Source organism: Gadus chalcogrammus, chromosome 6 (assembly GCF_026213295.1).
Source record: "Gadus chalcogrammus isolate NIFS_2021 chromosome 6, NIFS_Gcha_1.0, whole genome shotgun sequence".
Classification (NCBI taxonomy): domain Eukaryota; kingdom Metazoa; phylum Chordata; class Actinopteri; order Gadiformes; family Gadidae; genus Gadus; species Gadus chalcogrammus.
The window spans coordinates 14,603,965-14,629,342 of NC_079417.1; the positions used below are offsets into that span (position 1 = coordinate 14,603,965).

At 43.3% G+C, this 25,378-nt stretch overlaps 3 protein-coding genes across 3 annotated transcripts in view; all 3 read left to right on the forward strand.

Moving 5' to 3' along the window:
* The window catches only part of ercc8 (excision repair cross-complementation group 8), a 16,181-nt gene extending 5,436 nt beyond the window's left edge, over nucleotides 1-10,745 (forward strand). The window contains exons 7-12 of the mRNA XM_056592083.1: nucleotides 3,808-3,874; nucleotides 4,924-5,027; nucleotides 5,968-6,092; nucleotides 6,823-7,020; nucleotides 8,859-8,942; nucleotides 9,496-10,745. Of these exons, the coding sequence (XP_056448058.1) occupies nucleotides 3,808-3,874; nucleotides 4,924-5,027; nucleotides 5,968-6,092; nucleotides 6,823-7,020; nucleotides 8,859-8,942; nucleotides 9,496-9,561 (644 nt within the window). The 3' untranslated portion in view covers nucleotides 9,562-10,745. The remainder of the gene's footprint in view (nucleotides 1-3,807; nucleotides 3,875-4,923; nucleotides 5,028-5,967; nucleotides 6,093-6,822; nucleotides 7,021-8,858; nucleotides 8,943-9,495) is intronic.
* Nucleotides 10,746-10,915: 170 nt separating this feature from the next.
* On the forward strand, nucleotides 10,916-16,247 carry LOC130384075 (elongation of very long chain fatty acids protein 7-like). Its single transcript, XM_056592084.1, has 8 exons — nucleotides 10,916-11,063; nucleotides 12,058-12,147; nucleotides 12,479-12,669; nucleotides 13,255-13,329; nucleotides 14,496-14,552; nucleotides 14,635-14,740; nucleotides 14,841-14,977; nucleotides 15,066-16,247. The coding sequence occupies exons 2-8, from the start codon at nucleotides 12,084-12,086 to the stop codon at nucleotides 15,315-15,317; spliced, it is 882 nt and encodes a 293-aa protein (XP_056448059.1). The 5' UTR covers nucleotides 10,916-11,063; nucleotides 12,058-12,083; the 3' UTR covers nucleotides 15,318-16,247.
* Nucleotides 16,248-22,665: 6,418 nt separating this feature from the next.
* Nucleotides 22,666-25,378, forward strand: part of LOC130384640 (cAMP-specific 3',5'-cyclic phosphodiesterase 4D) — a 35,092-nt gene continuing 32,379 nt past the window's right edge. The window contains exon 1 of the mRNA XM_056592931.1: nucleotides 22,666-22,814. The gene's annotated coding sequence lies outside the window, so the exon portion shown is untranslated. The remainder of the gene's footprint in view (nucleotides 22,815-25,378) is intronic.

Consider the following 25,378-nt stretch of genomic DNA (forward strand, 5'->3'; position numbering starts at 1 on the left):
TTTTTGTATGTTTATATAAAATGAAGGGCTAACTTAGGCATTCGACTGACAGACATTAGTTAAATCTCAGGCTGCGTCTTGTACTTGGAAGATTTGTCTATGTATTTAGTCACGTAGGCCGCTTACGATCAGAACTTTAAGTCATCTGATGTTTTCTCTTCGGCATACCATGTTTAGTAGACGGTAGACTGTACTGTTCTTCGTTACACAAGGAAAGGCCTAATTTATTACATAGGAGGCAAGGTAGGATATAATAATAATGGCAACAATGAAATTAACCTTAAATAATAAATGAAGCATTTTGGGAATTCAACTATTTTCATATGGTGGCATTTATCCGAACCAACCAGACACACACCCCTGCCGCTTTTCCACCGCACATGTAGCTCGACTCGACACGACACGACTCGACACGGTAGCAGCGCGGGTGCTTTTCCACCGCAAATAGTACCTCCGGGACGTGGGCGGGGTCGTCTGCGCGAAAGGGCCGTGACGTATTTTTGTACGCGACGCAAACAACACCTATTCGTATTATTAGCTGGCATGTTGAAGAAGTGGAATATGTTGGCTGCGGCGCTACTATGGCTGTTCTATCGTTACCAGCATGGTTGCCATGTCGCTCTCGTGACTTCGTCACACTCTCTGGCCAATCAGTGGCCGGCCGTCTGCCGACGTCACCTTTTAGCATCGGCTCAGCCGCTTGGAACCTAGAGCGAGGCGGTACTAGAAAAAGCAGCCACTTGAGGTACTAGATCGCGGTGGAAACGCAAAAAAGGCGAGCTGAGTCGAGTCGAGTCGAGTCGTGTCGAGCTGGTAACATGCAGTGGAAAAGCGGCACTATTGTATTTTTTTTTGTTTTATGGCATATCGTAAAATTGTATTAATTAATTTCAGAGACATTAAATATATTTGGCTTGTTTCAAACAATTCAATTCAATTCAATTCAATTTTATTTGTATAGCCCTTAATCACCATTACAGTCTCAAAGGGCTTAACAGGCCAAATATTAGTGACACCCCCCTTTACCCATGCCCCCACACGGGCAAGAAAAAACTCCCTTGAATCAGCAAGGAAGAAATCTTGAGAAGAAACGCAGTGTAGGGGATCCCTTCTTCCAGGGATGGTCAGGAGTGCAATGGGTGCCACAAATGGCATACAGGTAAATACATGTACATCATATTAAAATGGTGATGGGGTTCTGGCCGGTTATCCATGAGGAGAGTCCAGGCATCCAGTCCAGCACCCGCAGCACGCTACAACTGACAGAATAGTGAATTAGAACGGAAAAGTACATAGTGGGAATGTATAATGTAATAAGAAAAGCACAAGCAAACAGAGTAGTCTTCACTACGCATCTGTTGTTTTCACACTCCAAATGCAAGATTGTAGAGGTGCGTTTTGAGCTTCCCTTTGAATAGCTCCACAGAGTCAGCTTCCCTGATCGCTGATGGCAGCCTATTCCATAAAAAGGGGGCTCGATAGGCAAATGCTCTCTGTCCAGCCGATTTCTTTTTAACCTTCGGCAATGAAAGAAGGCCGGCTCCCGAAGACCGGAGAGACCGAGAAGGACTATAAGGAATAATCAGGTCCTTCAGGTACAATGGAGATAGTCCATGCAAGGCTTTATAGGTTAGCAATAGCACCTTAAAGTCTGATCTGAAAGTTATTGGTAGCCAATGTAAAGAGGCGAGAATAGGTGTAATATGATCAAACTTTCTCGTTCTGGTCAGCAATCTAGCTGCCGCATTGTGTACCAGCTGTAGACTCTTTGTAGCAGAGTTCGGTAATCCCGAGAACAGTGCATTGCAATAGTCCAGTCTTGACGAGACAAACGCATGAATCAGTGTCTCTGCATCCACTACAGATAACATTGATCTGATTCTTGCAATGTTTCTCAAATGGAAAAAGGCAATTCTAGTTATACTTCTTATATGCTGATCAAAGCATAGTTGAGGGTCGAACAAGACACCAAGATTTCTGACGGATGCACTCTGTGGGATGGCGAAGCCATCCAACCACAGAGAGACATCCTCAAACTTTTCCCGGTCCCGCTTCGAGCCGATAATCATCAGCTCTGTCTTCCCAGTATTAAGCTGTAGGAAGTTTTGTGACATCCAGCCCTTCACAGCAGCCAAACAGGACTCAACCTTTTGAATCTGGGCAGAATCCCCGGAATCCACAGGAATGTAGAGCTGGGTGTCATCCGCATAGCAATGGAAACTAATTCCGAAGCCGCGAATAACGTCACCGAGGGGAAGCATATAAATTGCAAAAAGCAATGGACCAAGAACCGACCCTTGTGGTACGCCAAAGCGCAATTTACAATGCTTCGATTCTGCACCCTCATGAAGCACAAATTGGGTTCTATCTGTGAGGTACGATTCAAGCCAACCAAGAGCCGTACCCCCGAAACCAACATAGTGTTCAAGACGGTGAAGAAGAGTGCTATGGTCAATCGTATCAAACGCAGCGCTCAGATCCAACATCACAAGCATTGTGCTTGTGTTTTTATCCAAAGCAAGAAGGATGTCATTTACAACTCTTGTAATAGCAGTTTCAGTTGAGTGGAAATTCCTGAACCCCGACTGGAAAGGTTCGAAGAGATTATTCCTCGTCAAATAATCAACAATTTGCTTTGCTACAATCCTTTCCTGTACCTTAGACAAGAAGGGCAGGTTCGATATAGGCCGATAGTTCCTGACTAATTCAGGATCTAGGCCAGGCTTTTTGAGTAGCGGTTTTAACACCGCAGCCTTGAAATTGGAAGGAACAATTCCTGTTGAAAACGAAAGATTCATAAGCAAGAGGATAACAGGCCCCACCGCTGGAAAAAGTTCCTTAAGAACCCTAGAAGGGAGCGGATCCAACATACAAGTTGTTGGCTTTGAGGCCTTTATCACCCTTTCAAGTTCCACCAAGGAAATCGCCTTAAACTCCAAAAGAGTTGCGTCAGAGTTCACCATCCTACTTGGCAGAACCCCATCCTGCCCCACAGGATGTGTAGGATTAGCCGCCCGGTAAGCATCAATTTCCTCTCTAATTGATTGAATCTTATTCTCAAAGAAATCCATGAATTCACCTGCCGAGATCGAGGAGCCTACGGTCTGATTCTGTTTCTGAGTGAGACTCCTCACCGTGTCAAAAAGAAACTTAGGGTTATTTCTATTCAAATTAATGATACTAGAAAAGTATCAGACATAAAACACATGAATTCAACTCGACGTACAATATTCCCCCATTTTAATCTTCTTAATCTCAATTGCTCATTGAGAGACGGGGACACACAAAATGTCCTGCACTATTATATGAGAGAATGAAAAAAAACAAATATGAATATATATATATAAAACATTTGTTTGGGAACAAGTCAACACTGATCGGCCTATTATAATTATATGGAAAATAGTATTATTTGTATGGTTAAATTATGTTATAGGCCTACTTAATATATGATTGGCCATACAATATATTAAAGTATGTATAAAATATAAGATAATCATGTCATATTTCCCATTGGTGCTCTCTTATGATCCCCTTCGCTTTAAGAGAAGCACTTCTATCTGGGGAGGCTGGGTTTGGATGGCGGTTCCGCGCACCTCAGACTCCGCCGTCGCTTCCGTGGTTACACCCCTTCAAGGGCATTTCATCCCGGGTCTTTTTTTTGAATCTCCTGCGTATTTATCTAGCACGGGAGGGTAAGCAGCCCCGAGGGTTTGGGGCAGGGCTGGGGCGGCTTCGTCTCCCTTTGTTTCTCCTGAGGGCATGCAGCACGTGTTCAGCATGTGGGCCACCCTCCTCTGCTTACAGGTCATCGGGCCGAGATCCTGTCTGTGCGATGGTCGCCCAGGAACGAGCACATACTGGCCTCCGCCAGGTAAACACACGGAGAATAACTAGAAGTGTTGAAATGTTGTTGAACGTAAAAATACACGGCCCTTTGTCAAAGCGGTAGTTTGTTCCAATGGTGGGAGTTTACTACTGCTCTGCAGTTGTTGTTGTTGTTGTTAATATTTCTCAGCACTTGTCTGTGCCGGCCTCGCTGGAAATGACCAGATGGGAGTCGGATACGTTGACACGGTGGTGAACCCACTGGTTCTCACAACGCCTCAGAAACCCTAATTAAACCAGTGGGACTTGCTGCTAGCGTCTCTCAGGACCATAAGTGATTAAATAACAAATAATGAAATTTCTCATTAAAGGTGACATATTATACCAACAGGTGTGAGTCTCACTAGCCATTACAAGTCGTTTTGAAAATCTGCCTCTTCTGACAGTACAAGTGGGTGTGTCCACCTAGATCTATGACGGATAGATAAGCAACGTTTGCTACAGTCCATTGGGTAGGCTGGTAGACTGATCTATCCAGCATACATCTAGGTGGACATTCCAACTTATGTCAGAAGAGGCAGATTTTCAAAATGGCTTATAACGACTAATCACACTCACAGCTGGTGGTATAATATGTCTCCTTTAAGAGTATCTTGTGATGTTCTGGTAGAGAGACGTTTTTGAAGGACCAGCTGTGACCCGCTTCTGAAACAAACATTTGTGATTGCTATCCATAGCGAAGTTTAACTCCTCGCTGCCATGGTTCATCGCTTGGTTTAGAATGGTTGGATGTTAATCAATGAGCATATATTCAAAGTTAATGAGTAAAGTTAGGCTTTTGGGAAGATTATGATAGTAATGGGATGTGTCATATCTGCGTTTAAATTAATAACACTATGTTGTAAGAAAATAACTTCCGGTGGAAGCTTGTCGCTAAGGGAGATTTTTTTCTATTGTTGTTTTCAAGCCCATATGGTAAATGTTTTTTTCTTGATATGATTGTGATTGAAGGACTCAAAGAATATATATACAATGCTAATCATCGTTTCACCCTTTACTCCATCTCATGAACTCTCCCCATGCACAACCTCTCAGTGCAGATAGCACGGTGAGAATATGGGATGTACGACGGGCCTCCGGGAGTCTGTTTACCCTGGACCAACACAACGGAGACAAGTCGAAAGCTGCCGCCGAGGCAGGTACTGGTCCCTCACTTTGTTGTTTTGGGCAATCGAGCTCTGTCTCTCTGTCTGTCTCACTGGTCTGCCCGTCTCTAACTATCCGGCTATCTGTCTCTCTTTCTCTGGCTGACTCACTCTGCCTTCATCTCTCCACTTTCCCGCTGTCTCTCCCTCTTACTGTCTGTCTCACTCGGCCTGCCTCTCTCCCAATTTCCGGCTATCGGTCTCTCCCTCTCGCTGTCTGTCTCACTCTGCTTTCCTCTCTCCACTTTCCGGCTATCTGTCTCTCTGTCTCCGTCTGTCCCCAATTTCTCTCTCCTTCCCTTTCTCCTAGTCCTCTCTGTCTCATACACCTTATTTGGGTTTTGGGTTTTAATGCAGTGCAATAGACACAGAGGGACTCAAGCCTATTGATGTGAGCCTTACTAGAGTTCAGTAGCCTAATGGTCTTGGATAAGAGTCTCGGTTTACTTGATACTGGATATCTTCACGTGTGACAGGTTAGATATGGTGATTTAATGCAAACACAATCTTTTGTACTCTGAGGTGTAAAGCTCTGGAGGAAAGGTTGAGCATTCAGAACATGTTTATTGAACTAAGGAGTAGAAAAACTTAGCTCAGAGCTAAACCAGTGAATGATAGCTTATCTATGTGTGCGATATCTTAAGTTACACTGAACAGTTGGAGGATTGTGATGTGTGACCTAAGAGTCGCCCTTCATAAAATGTCTCACACTGAGAGTGAGATCTTGGAGATCTATATTTATGTATCTATAATATCTATATCACCTTCATATCTATCTATATCAAAGATGTTTTCATTTAAATGTCTTTACATATACATATGCTCTTGGGAAAAACATTGCACGGCAGTCACTACCCAGCTATAGCTGTCCCACCATCAGGGATTCCATTCATGTTCCACCTGTCCCCGGTGATTTCCCTTTTCCTTCTACCAGTCAACACAGCGCATAATGGCAGAGTGAATGGCTTGTGCTTCAGCGGGGATGGGCTCTATCTCATCACCATGGGAACGGATGACCGCATGCGCCTGTGGAACAGTAGCAACGGAGAGAACACGTTGGTAAGTTTTGTGTGGGGGAAAAAGGGTTGTCGGTTCAAACACCAATGTGTTTGAGCATGATGCCTAGCCCCTAAATTAGAGTTAAAGGGCAGATTGCAGCTCGCTTGGTGTTTGATATCAAGGTTCTACCCTTCTTTCTTGACAATCACGATCATCAAGTTCAGAGCTTTTTATTCAATGTCCTACTCATTTCCTTTCTTCAGACAAATGTACTTAATAAAGGTGCTAAATGCCCTAAATGTAAATGTAACTAAGTGTTCACCGTGACTGTTGGCCGTAACATAAATCATACATTTTTCATTCATTCATTAATTATTTATTATTCACTCAAAGCACATACAAACAAATGCCTCTCAAAGCCATGGAAACAATAATGGAACATTCCTAATAGAATCGTTTTCCTTAATACAACAGGTGACTTATGCACTTCTCTCCTTAGCTTCCCATGTTTGCACTTGAAATATAAGGTGGTTCACCACTCCCTCTCTACTTTGACTCACCAACAATGATTCATAGTGTGATTAATTTCCATCATGGTGTGCCTATTCACTTTGTTCCATGTCATTATGATACCAAAACAAAATATGACAAAATGTACACCACTTTCAAATATTCCTCCTCATTTGAATATACATGAAATGTATACCGGATAAGGCCGGTCCGACTCATCAGTTTTCCCCTAGCAACATTCTTTTCCGCCTCTGTTGTGTGTGTGTGTGTGTGTCACCAGGTGAATTATGGGAAGGTGAGCAATGAGAGCCGCAAGGGGTTAAAGTTCACGGTGTCGACCGGCTGCAGCCTGGACTGCGTGTTCGTCCCGTGCGGCAGCTCGGTGGCCGTGTACGGCCTGCACAGCGGGGAGCTGGTGGCCACGCTGAGAGGCCACTACAACAACGTGGACTGCTGTGACTTCCACCCAGCCTACCAGGTCGGCAGCACCCCGCCCCACCCGTTAGGGCTGAACCATTGATCCGATTCAAACCGACGCCGCTATGTTATACGACTTACAAATCGCAAAGGCTGCGATTGTTACAGTAGCCTGCTGGAGATCAGTAGGATTTGTATTTCTTTTTCTTTTAGGATTCAATAGTTAAATAAAGATTTAATAATGTCAATTCATGCATCAATTCATACCAACACATAGGCCAAAAGGAAAGAGCACTTTATATGTTGACTGTTTCCAATGTTGTGATGGTCATACTATTGAATGATTTATTGCTTGTTTAGTGAAAAATACAGAACAGAAGGAACTTTACCAAGAAAAATCGCATACTAAATCGCAATCGCAACGTTGGTCGAAATAATCCTCAAATCGTTCAGCACTATCATGTGTTGTTTCTCTCCTTCTCCCTTCGTATGGCTTCCACCTTCTGGCCCGCGTACTTTTCTTCTTGTTGTTTTAGGTGTTCTGTCTGTCATTTCTGTGACACAACATGTCAACCACCCGTTCGTCTCCCCCACCCAATCGTCGTCTCCTATCCCCCTCCTTCCTCCCTTCACTCCAGTCCGACAAGTTTGTCCCAACAGGCATGCAGAGATGATGTGTTTACACCCTGCTCTTGTAGTTATTAATGGATTATAAGGTGGTATCGATTTCCTATAATAATGCCTTTTATAAATAGCAACACATTTACAAAACAATGTTTTTCATAGATGGAAACACATTGACATGATATATTGCGTATTTATCGGATTCGGAATTTAGAAGTCCACAGTTCCTTATTATCCTGAATGAAGCATCCGCCAGTCCTCAACTGATTTCCTTAACGTTAAAACAATATTATTGACAGACTTTAAGGAGTGCTGGGTATGATGTGCTTCCGTGGAACACACCTTTTACAAGTCCACTTTATAATACAGCTAAACTTAATCTTAATCTACCTTCCCTGCAGGTTAGGTTTGCTTAGACCCCAGTTTAATTGTTGAACATGTCCACATGTTGTTCTGCCAGGTTTTTCTTTGAACTCAGGCCCTATTGTGTTGTACACTCACTTAGAATTCGGGCACATTGACTAGCCATTGACATCCATTATATTCCAAACCAATGTTTAGCAACTCCCATAGCTGTATCGTTGTTTTCATATGCGCTTACCCAAGTAAGCGCATATGAATTGCCCTGGCTAGGTTGCTCCAATAGGGCCCACAAACAAACAAATCTGCAAGTTTCAGTTCTGTGTTCACACAGAACTGCTTAAATTGCGAGAGTGGGTAAGTAGAACAAAAATCATGGCTGATTTACGTCTGAAAAAAGACAATGTTCGGCGAGTAGCAAAGCGACCTTAACACTTAAAGTCTTTAACAGCAGGTTTTGGCTTTACGCTTTAACATTCCATTTGAACCAGAATGATAGGTCAGATCTAACTGAGAAAAGGAAGCATGGATACTATTTATGATCAGCAGAGGAAACAAGGATTGTATCTATGATAAATCCTCAATATGGGAAACAAGGTATTAATTATGATTCAAACATCAGTGTATCTGCAATAAGAAACCAGAAATAGTTAAACAACATCTACAAAGGCTTTAGACACACACTCATACAAAGGACAATGATGATGTCGTTTTCCAACAGGTTCCTCCAGGCTGAGATCTTTCTCTCTCTCCCTCCCCCCCCCCCCCACCCCCCCCTCTCCCTCCCTCTCCCTCCCTCTCCCCTGCTTGTTGGCCCGCAACAGACTGCCGGGCAACCGGTGTCCCCTGGCTTGTGATGCAACACTAACAGCACAATGCATGTATTCTACACCCCTCTGTGTCGTGTTGTCACAGGAGCTCTACACGGGAGGTAAAGACTGTAACGTCCTGGCCTGGATCCCCGCCCTCAGGGCCCCAGATGTGGAGGAGGAAAGAGAGGTACGCCCTCCTCTTCGACAGCTCCCTCTTGTTTCGAAACCCCACCCTCCCCACTGGCTGGGGGGGGGGGGATAGAGAATGCATACATGGAATGCCGAGCATATGTTGCGTTCAACAGCTCTAATATAACAAGACCCAGTCACTCAAAATGCAGATTTAGAAACAGTGGTGGTGGTTTTTGGCAGGGGCAAATTAATGACCTTATTCCTCTTTATTGTGGAGATTTGTATTGTGTATAAATCAATGTCTGACTTGTATCACGAACTGATTTGTAGCGTTATTTCTGTAGTGAAAACTCATGCATGAGGTTCACCTTTTTGTCACAAGTTTGCGGGAAAAAAAACCATGAACACGTCGACTCCCAGGCAGAACCAGACTGGGCCGAATTCCAACGATAGCACTGAGATGACAGCAACTGATAATGACTGTGATCCATGACTTCCTATTCACTGAATTGAGTTCAGCGTTTCCAGCGTTGGGAGTTTGTGCGTCTTAGGGTGGTGAAGGTCAAAGGTCGAAGGCCAGTAAGCCCTTTGTCTCCTGTGTGTTGCAGGAGGGCGTTGGGCCTGTTGCGGTCAACCCTGCCTTTGAAGATGCCTGGAGCAGTGAGGAAGACTGAGACGCACAGGGCGGACACAGAGGACTAAGTGCTCGAGGGCCTGCTGTTCTGGGGGACGGGGCCCCCATTGGAGATAACGCATAGGACGGGAAAATAAAGAAGAATTGACAATGCCTGATTTCTACTTTTGTGATATTGATGTAATAATAATAATTGACGGGACAGAGTGCTCCTCTCTGTCCTGGGGCATTGGGGATGTGACGTAAGAGGGATGAGCACTCGCTTCTGTCCCTCCAACACCTCCACCAGCACCAACCGGCCTCCCATCCAAGGATGGACTAGGACCAGCCCTGCATAGCTTCCAGAGTGGCCCGTTTTGCTATGCAGGTAGCAATGGCTTATGTGATACTTCGCTCCACTAAGGGGTGCATATTATATTTATCCTTTCTTTGCCTCTTCTGTTACGTTGTTATGTGCTCCTTCGCTAAAATAATTAATGTATGTGGGATTCATAATTTTGTGTGATTTATTTTATTTTTTTTATATATAAAATGTTTTTACCAAATAGATTTTTTCTTTTTTCTGTATGCACATAACTTCTTTGGAACTCTGTTACGATTCTGCTCACAAGGAGTGCAGGTCATATGAATGTCTTTGAATGCAGGTGTGGAAGTTGAAAAGCAATTGAATAATCTGTTGAGGGAGCCTTGCGTGGGAGTAACACCCCAACATCCGTACAATCTGCACTGCCTCTTGTCGTTTAAGGCCCCAATTGCATTTTTTTAATGTTTAAAATATTCCTTGTGATCCCCTGGTTAAAACCAGCCAGAAGGTTTGATACTGAAACTACCTTGCACACCCTGCCTGCCTGAACAAACACAAACGTCTACGTAATCTTAACAAAATGTATTTGGTACCATATTTTAATATTATTATTTATAGCATACTATGGTAACGATTAATTCTATTATACTGAATTATTAGCACTGGATTAGGCCTTTTACCCTGATTGGTCTGCCTAAACAACAGGTGCGATATTAAATGAAATTTTTCAATTTCATGATCTCGCAATGTATATTTACCTGCACCATGCCTATTTTACAATACAGTAAAGCGAATAAGCTTTGGGTTAGACTATTACATGTCCATTCAAAATGTAATTTACAGAAATAAAGTATTAAAAAAAAAAATATCCATGCCACATTCAACACCAAACAAATAAAACTAAAAACTATCAATAAAAAAACTATACATCCACCATAAAATAGGCCTGCCCCTACCTGTTACTCGATCAAAACACAGCTTGTAATGTGATACGATCCGTCACCATTGGCTGACGACAAAGGTACGGCCTCATTCATTAATACGAGAGCGCCGCCCATTTGATCCACCCTATAAGATGGGAGAGAGAACGTTGCTGATGATTACTCGATGTTGACACACCTGTGTCCCTGGTCCTACCGTTGTCGTTGTAACGGTAGGTTTGATTAAAGAAACAAAAAAAATAACGCATTCTTGGGAATATAAATATCTGCGTCGACCGCACGCGTCATTCAAGTTGTGTAAGTATTTTATATTCAGTTTAGAAATGTCTTTTTGAGAAACTATCGACTTACTGATAAGTTTCCCCAGGAGCCCCTTATTGGGTTGTCCGCCTCTAGGATAACTTTTTAATTGCCCAAGTGGATTTTACTTTTGTGTGAACTGTTAACACAAACTTTACGCGCGGTTGCACGGTTATATTATAGCCCCCCTCCGGCTCTCTGTAAAGATCTATAAGCACCGTTGTAGCCATCTGCTTATCTGTATTCCTTGAACCTGCCATGCTTCGGAGGCTTGCTTATGGGTGTGCCTTCAACACTTCAGGCTACTTCTTTTAAGTCGAGTGAATGACTACGTTCAATAAATGCACTGACGTAGCGTGCCAAACCCTGGCCGCCTTTCTCTAGAGTGGCCGTTGCGACAGAGGTACACACCCTGGGGAAAACTTTAATAGAGCCCAGTGTGTCCAGTTTCCTGATTGTTGAAAATAAACGGTTCACTTAACGTTATACGGACGTGGCCAATCCCCTTGGATGTAAATGTTCATAATCTATTCTAAAGTAAAGGCTACCTGCCGAGTTGATGAGTGATGTGCTCCTAAACCAGACGAGAGCTCATCATTTCTGCGTGACACACACTATGCTCAGACAGATCTGCATTCAGATCTCTCGTGGAATGCTTGCAGTTTATTTTGATATTTCCCCCCCCCCCCCCCCCCCCCCAAGAACACCATGTCAAACAGACGTTTGTTGGTTTAAAGTTATGTTGATGTTGGTTGACTTGGTTCGATGAGGAAAAGATTTGCAAATGCAAACTATGAAATCGACTCATGTTGAACTTAACAATTTCCCTAATTCTAATGAGAACGACCAGGTGCATATTATGAAATATAATGTTTTGATTGTGGACCTTAACACTACCAACTTGTTTTCATAGATCCCAAAATATTAAAATGAATATTTCCATTTTCTCGTTAAAGTGAATGATTCTGACTGTAAACTCTTTGTTTTGCAGATAACCTACTTGGTTCGAGTCTCGAGATGGAGTTTGTAAATGTAAAATCATCCATGGCTCTTCTGTATGACCGGTTTATCCAAAATGCAGGTGGGTGGATGCAGATGGTCTTCTGCATTTGTTGTGTATTTCTGCAGGTTATTGATTTTAAGACGTTTATAGCATGCTTAAATGACCTTCAGCTGACGAAACGCAGCCATCCCGTTTCATTTAATTCCTTTTCATTTGTAAGTTGATTAAAAGTATGCAATACAACTCAATTACACACGTGCGTCTCAAAGAGGCTCTGTTTTGGTTGACTACTTGAGAATGTTTCTATTGTGTGTTAATATATAAATCAATAAATAAAAAAGATGAAATATTTCCTACGGGAAAATCAATTGAGATATATTTCCGTTAACATGCCATTCTTCGGTTGCAGACCCACGTACAGGCAACTGGTTGCTTATGTCTTCTCCTCTCCCGCAAACCATCATCATCGCTGCATACATCTTCTTCGTCACCTCGTGGGGTCCGCGGCTAATGGCGAACCGGAAGGCCTTCGACCTCAAAGGGGTTCTCGTAGTTTACAACTTTGGAGTGGTCGCCCTCTCGCTATACATGTGCTACGAGGTAAGGCCTCACTTGGTTTTGATGGAAAGTTGGGAGGCATGGCACAGCTGCTGAACTAGATACAATTGTCATTTTCCCCTGAGCCTGAACAAGGCTAAATATGTGACCAAATGGGCTCAGTTTAAATGCCCTCACAGCACAATTGATGCAAATTTCAGCCGTAACTGCTTGGTAGTAAGGTGACACTATAACTGAAAGGCAAACATTGCGATAAGGGTGTGGTCATTCCAAACTGCTTAATAACAGTTTTCATATTTCCTTCTGATCAGTGTCAAGACACATTTTTATTTATTTAGTTTTTCGAAAAGATGAGTTTCTATCTGATTCAGCCTTTTAATAGTTAAAAGTTTCAGTATTGACATTGTGGAGTCTCGAGTCAGAGATACTTGTTCGGCTGCATTCTTTCCTGCTTTCTTTCCCTGAGCATAAACCTGACTGGCAAGTTTGGCCATCCTACCGTCAACTACTTTTATGACTGTCTGACCTAAATCTGGGAGTTTGATTTGCTGAAAGGGGGGCTTCAAGTAAAAAAAAAAAAAAGCAGTGTAAACATTTTGGATGTTTTTTTTTTTTTTTGTCTTTCAGTTTTGGATGGCTGGCTGGGGAACAGGCTACACATTTCGCTGTGACTTGGTGGACTACTCGCCCACGGGTAAAAGGGTAAGAATTGCTGTTCTACTACAAAATCTTTAGAGGGCTGATATTATGCCACCAGGTGTGTTGCCCATTATGCCTAAGTGACATCACAAGTGGGAGTGTTCAGCTAGATGTATGGATAGATAAGCAACATTTACTACTGTCCACAGTAGCCGTGTGTACATTGACACTTCTGATCTGATTAGAAGGACAACTCAATCGGAATAAAAAATGATTGTATGTATGCATTTCTCTGCTCGGAATAGAATTCCATGCGGAATAGAAGAGGTGGTGTCGTCCGCTATAATCTACATGTATACACTTATTCCAATTGGTTTGGGGTGGGTGCGGCTACTTTTTAACTTGGATCGATGGCGTCGGCAGCTGCAGTAGTTCGCATTGGTCCGTCGGTACCTTGATGCACACCGAACTTGACCGCTGTCAATAGGATTATTTGCCTGATTCACGTCTTTCTTATCACTCCGCAAATATTCTGGTAACTCATCAACCTCAGGGTGTCCGGTTGCTAAGCGACGTCAACGTCTTTGGGAGACTATTTCTCTGCTGATCAACACTACGAATGGTCATTGTAAAAAGACACACCGTGTGAAGATATTGTTTCGTTTTGGCAAGGGCTCGTGTAATAAGCGAGATAATGTATAGGACGTCGCCGGTCATTATCGAAAATATACCCTTCAGGGCGAAGCAAGTCACCTTCACTTCTTGGTCCGATTCTCCCTGTCGGGGCTTATTTTCTCGATAATGACCGGCGTTCTGTACAACATTATGCCTTACATATAACATAAGTCCAGACCAACCAACGGTTTTGCGCGAGAGACATATGAACGTACCCTTACTTTTTTTTTTTTTTGTAAATACCATTTATACCGTACATTTGGATTGCATGATGAAAATAGATCTATTCAAATTAGAAAACGAATCGGATGAGAAGTGTCTATGTAAACGCGGCCAGTGTAGGCCGATAGACTGATCTATCCAGCATACATCTAGGCGGCTACTCCAACATATGATTTCACCAAGGCACAGGGAAGGGCAGATTTTCAAACGGCTTGTAATTGCTAAGCATACTCGCCCCTGGTTGCATAATGTCACCCCTTTATGCTCCGAAGGCTGATCTACCTGCATGACATTTGTGGTCTAAAATTGTCTTCACCACCCGTCTCCTCTAGATGGTGGCAACGTGCTGGCTCTACTATTTCTCAAAGTTCATAGAGATGTTGGACACAGTAAGCAGACGGTTCAAATATTGAATGGTAATTGCGCTCTCACTTGACCACAAAACTCACAAATGTTTTTATCCTTTGTTAGGTCTTTTTCGTGCTGAGGAAGAGGAACAGCCAGGTCACCTTCCTCCACGTCTACCACCACTCAATCATGCCCTTCACGTGGTGGTTTGGCGTGCGCTTTGCTGGAGGTACAAATCTTGACACCATAACATTTTTCTTCAGCCTTTTTCCAAATTGAGTACCAAAAAATGGCCGTGCTTTGACCCCGTTTTAACTTGTGTCCCATAGGTGGTCTGGGAACGTTCCACGCGCTGCTCAACAGCATAGTGCACGTCGTCATGTACACTTACTACGGCCTGACCGCCTTGGGGCCTAGCTTCCAGAAGTACCTGTGGTGGAAGAAGTACCTGACGTCCATCCAGCTGGTAGGCTATGGTGGAGCATGGTGGTTGTCTGTGAGGGGTCTTTGTTGAGAAGTGACATGCTCATGTCTCCCCCCTCTCCTCTCTTCAGATACAGTTTGTGATGGTGACCACACACATCTGGCAGTATTTCTTTCTGGAGGACTGCCCCTACCAGTTTCCGGTCTTCATCTACATCATTGGCCTCTACGGACTCATCTTCCTGCTGCTGTTCCTGAACTTCTGGTACCATGCCTACACCAAGGGCAAGAGGCTCCCCAAGTCCATGCAGAACCAGACCTGGGCTCACCACTCCAACGGCGTCATGAACGGCAACGCCAATCACAACGAGAAGGAAGAGTGATGTCGGAAAATCCCCCCACCCCCACCCCACACACGCATCAGTAGACCACTGTGAGGTGCTGTAACCCAATCAAAGACATTCACATTGTGTCTTTATATATTTTTATTTTATGCAATCAGTCATGACGGCTCTATTTTAAATTTGGTTCCCTAATGTAGTTAAAGACGAATATCTGCATGAGAGAATAGTGGGCTATCTATGCATTTCCACTTTTCACAATTGTAATGCTTTGTTCACTCTACCCTTCACAAAAGCACCTTTTCATAATGTTTCCGTCACTGGTGTTGATACTCCTTGCCTAGGCATAGACTTATTCTCCATATGAACTTTGGGAAATGAATGAATGAATTTGAAAGATTAATTTATGAGTGTTCCGTGCAACAGAGGAGGAAGCTAACAGTTGGTTTTGGTTTCTGCCTTATTTTACCGTGTAACCAAGAATTCAAGCCCAAGCTGATTACAAACTCTTTTTTACTATGTATTTTCTGTATGGGTTATGTTATTTATCCGAAAATTGTTTCATTGTTAAAATATGTCTGGCAACTATGATGGCGGGGGAGGGGAACCGACCCTGGCAATGACATTGAATCGATTTCTTTTTTTAAACGATTTTTATCCTGTAATTAATGAAAGCGTGCTGAGCACTACCACCCTGCTCATTCTGTGACTACACTTTTGGCCGCTAGGTACCTTGTCTCTTACCCCTTCCCCCTTCAAAATAAGGGGTAAGGGGTAGAAATGGGATTGGGCCTTAAACCACTTTGTGTTGAGCTGTGGTCCTGGCTATGCTATTGGTTGCCTCACCACTGCATTTTGTTTAAATATATTCTGTTCTTTTTGAGCCCTCCTTCACGCCAGAGGTTATGTTATGACTGTCCCTCTAAAAAGAAGATGCGACATGAATGCAACATGAAAAACGTAATGTATAGTTTTGTGTATTTATATAAATATTAAATTGTCTTTATACTTTGAGATAGCCTTGTGGTGTTTTTTTATTTGGACTTTGAAGTCGAGTGTTCCTTACTGGTTAGTCAGCACACAGTGTAGGGGCACTTTGTCTGCCAAGACGTGACTAAATTGGAAGCAGGTGGGAGTTCTAAGAAGCACACTATGTAGCTGTATGGTTTGCATTGTTGTAACGAGTGTTACGATCTGAGTCCAGGTGTATGGTAACCTGTTGTGTTGCAATTGTTTGGAAACTACAGTTAAACATATCCGCTACAAAACATACTCCTGTAGTTGGATGGAGGTGACGGCCGTCACATTTGATTTGCACACAAAATTGGCTTCAACCTCCGGGCAGTGGAAACCAACCAGTACACGGTTTATTATTTTGCAGGATTTCAGTGTTATTGGCCTTGCCCAACTCGTGCCTCACCGATGCACCGGGAGCAAGTGCTGCTAAAAAAGAAAAGAATTCAGAGAGTAATGGATTTCAGCTTGTTCTTTACGAAAGCGAATCTGAATTGCATTTTGTGCCAGAACGTCCAGGGAGTTTACTGAAGTTGCCTTCTCCCCTGCCATGATTCAAAGGTTTTCCAGGGCGGCAGTCTTCAAGATTACAGACCGGCGATAAACGGTGAGATTATATGGAAAGTACTTTGAAATTGCATATATAAACATACGTTTGTTAAAAATGCTACCATGTGTTACCAGTTGGCCAAAATGTGGATGGTGTTGCAAGGTTTGTCACTGGCCTTACTGTTGAAGGTAAATGTTCTTAGCTTTTTCTTGCTTTTGAAACGAGTATCATAACTTGTTTTTCCACGGAAGGCTAATTATAGGTTAAATGCATGTACAAATATGTATCCATAGTTGAAACAAATGATTCCTCCCTTCCTCAAACTATACCTTTTGAGATTAAGTCCAGATGAAGCCTGTAGGGTCCCACAGTGGCATAGTACATTATATTTCACTATGGAACCTAAACAGTGGAGCACCCTCACCTGTTGATTGGAAGTAATTTAAAGATCCCATATCGTGCTTTTACTACTACTAGGAAGAGTTACATGGATTCCTGCAATTATTTTTTTTAAATATTTGTAACTAAGGAGCTTCATCCTCTCCAACCAGAGCAATAGTATGAAACTTCCTCCCCGAACTTCCCTGGAAGTCTACACTCTGAAATTTGTACACTCCAGGGGCCAGATATCGTTGTACAAGATGTTTGTAAGTCTAAAGAGTCATCTGAACGCTTGCTTCAAGCGTGGCGAACAGACGTGCAGGAGTATTTAACAGAGGAGGAAACAAAATCCATAATAAATAAATGTACAAAAAAAAAAATAGTTACATGCCTGTATGTTTAGAAATACCCCTTATTGGCCTCCCACTGTTAATTTCTGGTAAACCAATTTCAGCATCTTTCAAAAACAGTCTTATTTGCATCATGTTGCATTAAGGCCCCCCTCCCGAGAAGCCCACTGTTGCAATGGGTCAGACGCCTTGCGCATGCTTTGGCATGCGGTTCACACCCCTGAGAAGTTGTAAACATTGCGGGTAGCTGGGAGGCGTGACTTCTGCACTTCAGCACCTCCAATTGCACAGTCTGACGAGGGGTTGAGGGGATTTCACAGTTGGGGTGAATACTCCCCCTGGCTCGGACTTTAGATTTGTCTAGCTTAGCAGACGAGAAACATGTACGCACATCATATAAAGCAACGGGAAAAGTCGAAGAAGCTGCACATCGCCCCCTTTAAGGCCTTCTGACTTGCGTAGCCTACTCTTTGTAGTACACCAAAATACGGAGCCCGGTAGGTGTCATGGGAGTCAAATGTGCGTGCGATTTATCTCTCGCCCGCACCTGCGAGAGGCATGAGCACTTGAAGCTGAACAACTTGAAGTGAGAGTAGGAATACAAAGGTCACAAAACCATTTGTGAAATCAGGGATTGTTTCAAACAACCTCACATCAAGTCCTTAGGAAGAGTTGTAAGAGTTTTAAGAGTACTAATCCATTAGTAAGTTAGCATTAGTTAATTACTCTCATATCGAGTGTGGCAAACTAATGATGAAACAATAATCCAACATGATGTCGAAGTGCCCTCTGCCCTTTAACCATTTCCAAAATGAGTAGTATGCTGGGTCACAATGATTTTAGGCAATATCTCTAAAGTCCAGAACATTGTATTCAGTCATTTGTTAAAATAATAATTTGCTCCAACTTTATTTATTTCTGTTGTGCCTGATTGGAGTCAAAGTATGATTTCCCAGTAGTGAAGCAGTCTGATATTTTAAACCACAATTGTATATACTACCCATATAAACATCACGTCAAATATGCTTAATGCCTGAATCATTTCTGTTATATCTGACTTCATATGGTGCAGATAAAAAATATGTTATCTGTTTGCCTTTTATTTTCAACCAGGATAAATAAGTAATATTAAAACAAAAAATAAATGGTCAGATAATTCCAGGAAGCAGCCTTAAACTAATATTTCCAGAGTCAACCCAGTCAGTAGACAAGGTCTCCCCCCAATATTGGTCCATTGTTTCAATACTTAGTTTTCTTTAGTCATGATATGTATGTCTACTATTTAGTAGAAGAAAACGAGACCTGAAGAAAGGAACCAAAACATCAAAGAAGTGCTAGGAACAGAAACATGACAAGAATAGAACAAACACTAGGAAAAGAAAATCCATGAACAAAACATCACCGAAGAGGAAAAATGGTAACAGAAACATTAGTGGAGAAGAGCTAGAAACAAAAGAACCTTACAGAAGAAGAGATAGGAACAAGAACATCACAGACGAAGAGCCAGGAAGGAGCTATAGAAAGAAGTGGTGGCTCAGGAGGGGTTCCCATCTCATCTGGGGGGGGTACAGATGGATAGTGCTAGAAGGTAATTACACCCTGGTAGAGACTGTAATTTGGCGGTTGAAGTGCACGATGCTGCCAGCCCTTTGAGGCCGCCACCACAGTGGTCATTGGTAGGCTGATGGAGTCGTACTTTCCTACACTCGTCAGGGGGGTCATTTATCTGTCACTCATTAAGTCGCTGCGTGACTTGAGTCTTGAGACCATCGTTCCTCGACTCCTGTCGGCTGGACGAAAACGATAAACACTTGACAGGGTGAGAGCTTCTGTCTGAGTTTAAAGTGCACCTTGGAGGAGAAATCTGGGTAATGAAAGTTCATTGCAAAGCAAGTGAGGTGCATCGACTTGTTTCGGCCTTTTTTAGTGTGTGCTTTGATCTACTTTGATCCACTTACATTTAGATATATGATATAGGTGACGTTTAATTGCAGAGTTTAAAGATAGTAATAATTTTAGACAGGACCCTGTGTACTGTATTAATGACAATGTATTTGCTGTGACTTTATAATGCATACTTTTGTGTGTGTGTACGTGGGTTTGTTCAATTGTTGAAACGTACTCTCGTATGATTTCCATCATGTATTATGTTTGACCTAATATAGCCTCCCATTGCTATGGTTGCTCTGGCTCCCCTCCTTTCTCAGTCTATTATAATTCCCACTCACAGCGACACCGCATAAAACAAATACATGTTCCTCCCTGGGTCCAGGAACCAGTCCCTGGCCAAATGCGTTATGTCATATATTTAAACCTTGTAGCATGGATCCCTTGCGTACTCTATTATTTTTCTTAAACAAATGGAAAAAAGGTCTCCCTCGAGCGTCTGGCAGGCAGCACCTTCCACGAGGGAACAAGCTGCCATGTCTACTTAGATCCTAAGTAGACATGGCAGCTAGTTCCCGCGTGGAAGGCTCTGACAACCACCGACAAGTGTCCTGTAAAATAGCCATTCTGGACAGCGCAGAATTGCTATTTTACAAGCAGCTTCAGATGGTCCCTCAACCTCACACACAGAAACATTGTCATTCCGAACTCTTGAGTTTTTGCGAGGTTTTGCGGCTAGGAAACTGAAAAATTATTTCCACGGCGATGGGATTGGATTAGTATAACACACACACACACACACACACACACACACACACACACACACACACACACACACACACACACACACACACACACACACACACTTACTTTAGCATAGCATTACATTAACATCTTCTTGGGGTTGATGTACAGTACAGTAGCACTCTGCCAGCCTGGCAACATCTCTGTATGCCTTCTTTTTCCTGCGCCACCTTGTGTGTCTCTCACTGATCGTCTTCCTTCCTTCTTCCTTATCCGACACTATTATGTTGTGATGTGTGATCTAAATCCTTCATCTGAGGCTGTGCACTCAGTGTCCTCTGGCCGTTTGTCCCACTGACCGTGTAAGCTTCAGGATGGTTAGCAACGCTCGCTGCTCTTTAAACAATAACACACACACCATATAGAAAAAAACACATAGAGGTGTTATGTAAATAATACAAGGCCTTGTGTTTTTTTCTCTTTACGGTCACTTCACTCTGTCACATGTGATTTGATGTACATTTGTGGAACGGACAAGCAGGGGCCGTCACATCCAAAGACCCACACTATTAATCCACTGGGAGAAACACAACGGCTGCTGCCACTGCCCATCTTCCTGGGGCAGGGTTTGAAAGAGGCGTGCTTTTATTCAGAACAGGGTCTCTTCCCTTCAGAGCAATAAGACATAGGATAGGATAGAATGGGACAAATATTTCAATTTTTTCCCTCCAAGTATATTGGAGCGATGAGAAGCTTCCATAAAATTTGCACAGACATTTTACAAAAGTTATGAGCTTGCTTCATTCTCCCATCAGCAATATCAGCAGCTACTATTAATACTTTAATGTGAACATTGCCAGAGAGCGCTCATGATTTTTTAGGACATGCACGTTGTCATTCGAGTTGGTGTTATAAATAGACAGACCAAGTCTCATTATTTCTCTGGATGGAAGCCACCCACAAGGGTAACAAACTCCAGACATGGCAAGAAGGGATGGCAGGTAGGCACCCCGGCTGCATAAGCTGCACCAGAGCGTAAACTCATTTCTTTATGACTCACTTTTGCCATATAAATTGTCTTTACAAAAGCATCCTGATTTCACTGTGATCCATCTCTATGACCTTCACACCAAAGTCCATAATGTTGGGTTTCAGTCGAGAGTTCCTCATTTGACACGTTCAGCTCAATGCCAGTGCAACACAATGCATTTTGTGTCCGTTGTTCTCCGCTTGCATTCAAATGACTCGCTTCAAGGTTTACATCCACTTGACCTCATTATTTAGTGTCCGCTGTGCCTCCTTGCGTGTTGTCATTCAATACGGCAGTGTTTGTTGATGTGTCATTACGGTCACTATAGTGACCACTACAGCGCCGATAAAATGACACTGTCTTGGCAGAATAATGGATGTTCCTTGATTAGTTACGAAGTCTCTAATACACTGCTGCAGTCACATAAGGTGTTTCAACAGCGTGCTCAACCCTGTATCATGGTTTTCCGTGCTCATAGTCATAGACACAGAACAAATTGATCTACTTGTCATGTACTGACTTATTGTGTAGTCAAGCGTGCTTTTTTCATGTTATGGATCGACTAATGGGTGTCCATTGTTTGTCATCTGCCAATGCCTGCATTGTTTGTTGTTGTTGGTTACATGATTGGAGGGCAAAAAAATTGTGGTTTATTGTATTCCTCAGGTGTATTGCTCAATAGGCTGGGTTATATTATGATAGACACAGCTCGAGGTGACAGACTTTTTGTCTGGGATTTTCTGCAAGGGCATACACAAACAAATGACCGAAGCGCTAAAACAAGACATTGAGCAGGATATTGCTTGTTTTACTGTGTAATGGGACGTCTGTAATTTGATCCCCGTCCCAAAGGATGTTAGTATTCAGAAGCTACTTGTAGGCACACTATTTAAATACATTTAATTAAAGTGTGCCATAAAGAGGTACTATATTTGTTGTCTGGCTGAGCGGCTACCATTCGTGCACAATGTTCTCCTCGTAGTGCTTCTCTTTAGGGATTTCCATAGGTGGTGCATACAATCCTTACATTGTAAACAATAGCTATTTCCACTCTTGTACTTCTCTTCTCAAACTACTCTCTGCCCCTTTCCTCTCCTCACCTCTTCTCCTCTCTCTAATCCGCTCCTCTCCTCTCCCCTCCTCGCCTCTTCTCTTCCCCTTTTCTCTCTACTCTGCCCTTCTGTCCTCTGCCCTCTTCTTCCTTTAATCTTCTCCTCTTCCTCCTCTGCTCCTCTCTCCTCCTCCGGCTGGGGCTACAACCATGGGAACTTTTAGTGGGAGGAGGGGGGGGAAGGGGAGGAGTAGGATTGAGCGTGAGCGGCTTCTGATTAGTGGAGAAGCAGCAGCCTTTGTGCGACGATTGGCTGTCAGGGTTTGTGAGCAGTGAGTCCCATCCTCGTTCCAGAGAGCCTCTGCGAGCCCTAGAGTGGTATTTGCTCTGTACGGGAAACACTCTGGCTACAACTTGCACAGTTTGTTTTGGTTTTACTCGCTGAGAGTCTTAAGGAGGACTACTAGGAGGAAAATAACAGCCAGCACCCGGGACTTTTAGCCCCATCTGGGTCTCTCTTCATAGCAATAAGGTAAGTTAATTCTTCTCTGTTCCCCTTCACTTTTGTTGGATAAGGTGTTCGGCAAGGAGTACAGCAACTGTTGATGCTGACAAGCCATCACAGAGACGCAGTCGGCGGCTGGGAGGAACCTTGACCACTACAACTAATGCCTCAAGTTTGTCCATACATCTGCGTTTGGCTCTGTGTGTGTGCCCACACGTACACATGCAAACACACACACACACACACACACACATGCACACACTTGAATTCAGGGTTTCGAGGACGTGTAGATGCATGTCTAAGTGTGGCAAGGAGAGGACCCACGCACAGGCAGTGGATGCAGGCAGGAGCTGTAGCAGCGAGCGGTGCACTGCGACTTCACAGTGACCAACCTCATCAGCAAACTTGTCACTGCAATGCCTCATGTTGACAGAGGCGCTCAAGGACTCCCTCCCGAAATCTCGGGGTGTGACTTTCAGGCTGCAGGGTGCAGGGTCCAGGGTGCATTGCCGCTGGTGGTTGTGGTGGTGTTGGCGTTGGCAGCTCGCTATAAATAGGACTGCTCTAAGTTGTGCTGCTGCCAAACACACACACACACACACACACACACACACACACACACACACACACACACACACACACACACACACACACACACACACACACACACTTTGGAGGAAAAGAGACACAACACATTTGACAAAATAAGTTGATAGAGCATGTGATGCCTCTGGTTCCAACAATGATCTGTTCACTAGTTACTCAGCACATCCTGTCATATCATGTGTGTGTGTGTCTGCCGGTGTGTGTGCGGGTTTGTGTGTGATTCCTTGCCTTTTTACCCCTAACATATCACAGAGATCATGAAACAATGATTGAGATGCAAGATAGAGTGAGGACGTTTTTTAACAAATATTATCATTATGACCAATATGACGATTAATTGAATAATTGTATAATAATTGATTGCATCGTCATAATGACTGAAGTCCATGGAATAACCAGTACTAAATAACGTGCCACAGCATCGGCTATTGATTAGTGGCTAAACTACCATCCTATGTCTCTTTCTTTGACTTGCCCCTGGCGAAACTAGTTCTTAATCATCACTTAGAGCTAGCTTGGCCCTTTGGAGCTGAGCTCTCAATGGGGATTAAGAGCTGATGATCTCACACACCACCATTCTGTGTATATGCTGAAGAAGAGACAAACAGAAACAGTGCGCTGGAACCTATGTGTTTATGTGAGGCAGTGTGTGTGTCTGTGTGTGTGTGTGTGTGGGGGGGGGGGGGGGTGTATGTGTCAGAGTTTCCCTTGTTAAACTAAACCATATGCATAACAGCAGAGCACAGGGCTTTGCCCTTGTTCCCTTTATGAGGATAATGCTGTTTGCCATCAGTTAGTTAAGGAAATTCTCTCCTCATTTCCAAAGTCACCAAACGCAGGACATGGCACACAGTGAATTGAATATGCATGCCAAGACTTCGAAAGAGACACGGCATTATTTTCCATTGTAGAAAACGTAACATGTTTGAATGATAAAAGTAGCTTTTATTATTTTGAAAACCAATAATGGGGAAAGTTGAAATTAGTATTTCAAAATATAAAAAAAACGAGGGTCCTAGAAATGTGATCCTAGGACTGAAGTCCTGGGACCAATGTCTCCCCTAATGCAGGAACAAACTATTGACCAACAAAGGCACCTATCCCATAACATGAGCATGCACCATTGCATTAAAACACGGTGGCACATCAACTTTACATGCCCTATAGAAGGATTAAACAACAACACAAAAACAACGTAGCAATTGTGATGGCTACCCAATTCACTCATTCAAAACACTATTAACCACAACCTTAACAACAGTAACAACAACAAAACAATCTCTCAGCTCCACAATCTTTGTGTCTGATTCCGACTGCAACATGAGCAGTACTACAGACATAGCATTGTTCTCTCCATACCTGACCTCTCCCATGCGAATGTCCCGCTGCTGGGCGGTTGGCCAACCGGGCCCAGAGAGGAAAAAGATGGAGACACTTGTGCCATTGTTCCACCTGTGCATTACCTGGGCCTGGCTGTGCGTCAGCAGTGCGGCCTGGCAGTATGTCGGCTGCCACCAGCGCCGACCAGTCAGCACCGACACGCTACCATTAATGCAGTGGTATGAGAAGGTCAATGTAATGCTTGTGTTGATCACCTGGGGTGTTGTGTTGGACTAGAGCGATGAGTTTTGGTTTTTTAATGCTGATGGAAGGAGTTCAAGTATGTTTTGTGAATGGTTGCCGGTGTGTGTGAATGAAAACCCAGCAGAGTTAGTCTTACTCTGCTCTCTCTCTCTTTTTCTCTCTCTGGTCTCTCTCTCTCTCTCTCTCTCTCTCTATATATATATATATCGGTCTCTGTCTGTCTCTCTGTCTCTGTCTGTCTCTCTCTGTCTGTCTTTGTCTCCCTCTCTCTCTCTCTAACAACCACCTGCACTGCTCCTCGTGTGTAGCATCAGCATTTGTCTTCCAAAAAAATCCCTGCTGGGGCCTTTTGTGTGTGTGTGTGTGTGTGTGTGTGTGTGTGTGTGTGTGTGTGTGTGTGT

What these genes read in the sequence shown, in the direction of transcription:
- LOC130384075 (XM_056592084.1), top strand. Translation starts at nt 12,084, where the DNA reads ATGGAGTTTGTAAATGTAAAATCATCCATGGCTCTTCTGTATGACCGG. An exon ending in ACTCGCCCACGGGTAAAAGG is followed by an intron (nt 13,330 to 14,495) that starts GTAAGAATTGCT and finishes CGTCTCCTCTAG; the next exon opens with ATGGTGGCAACGTGCTGGCT. An exon ending in ACCTGACGTCCATCCAGCTG is followed by an intron (nt 14,978 to 15,065) that starts GTAGGCTATGGT and finishes TCCTCTCTTCAG; the next exon opens with ATACAGTTTGTGATGGTGAC.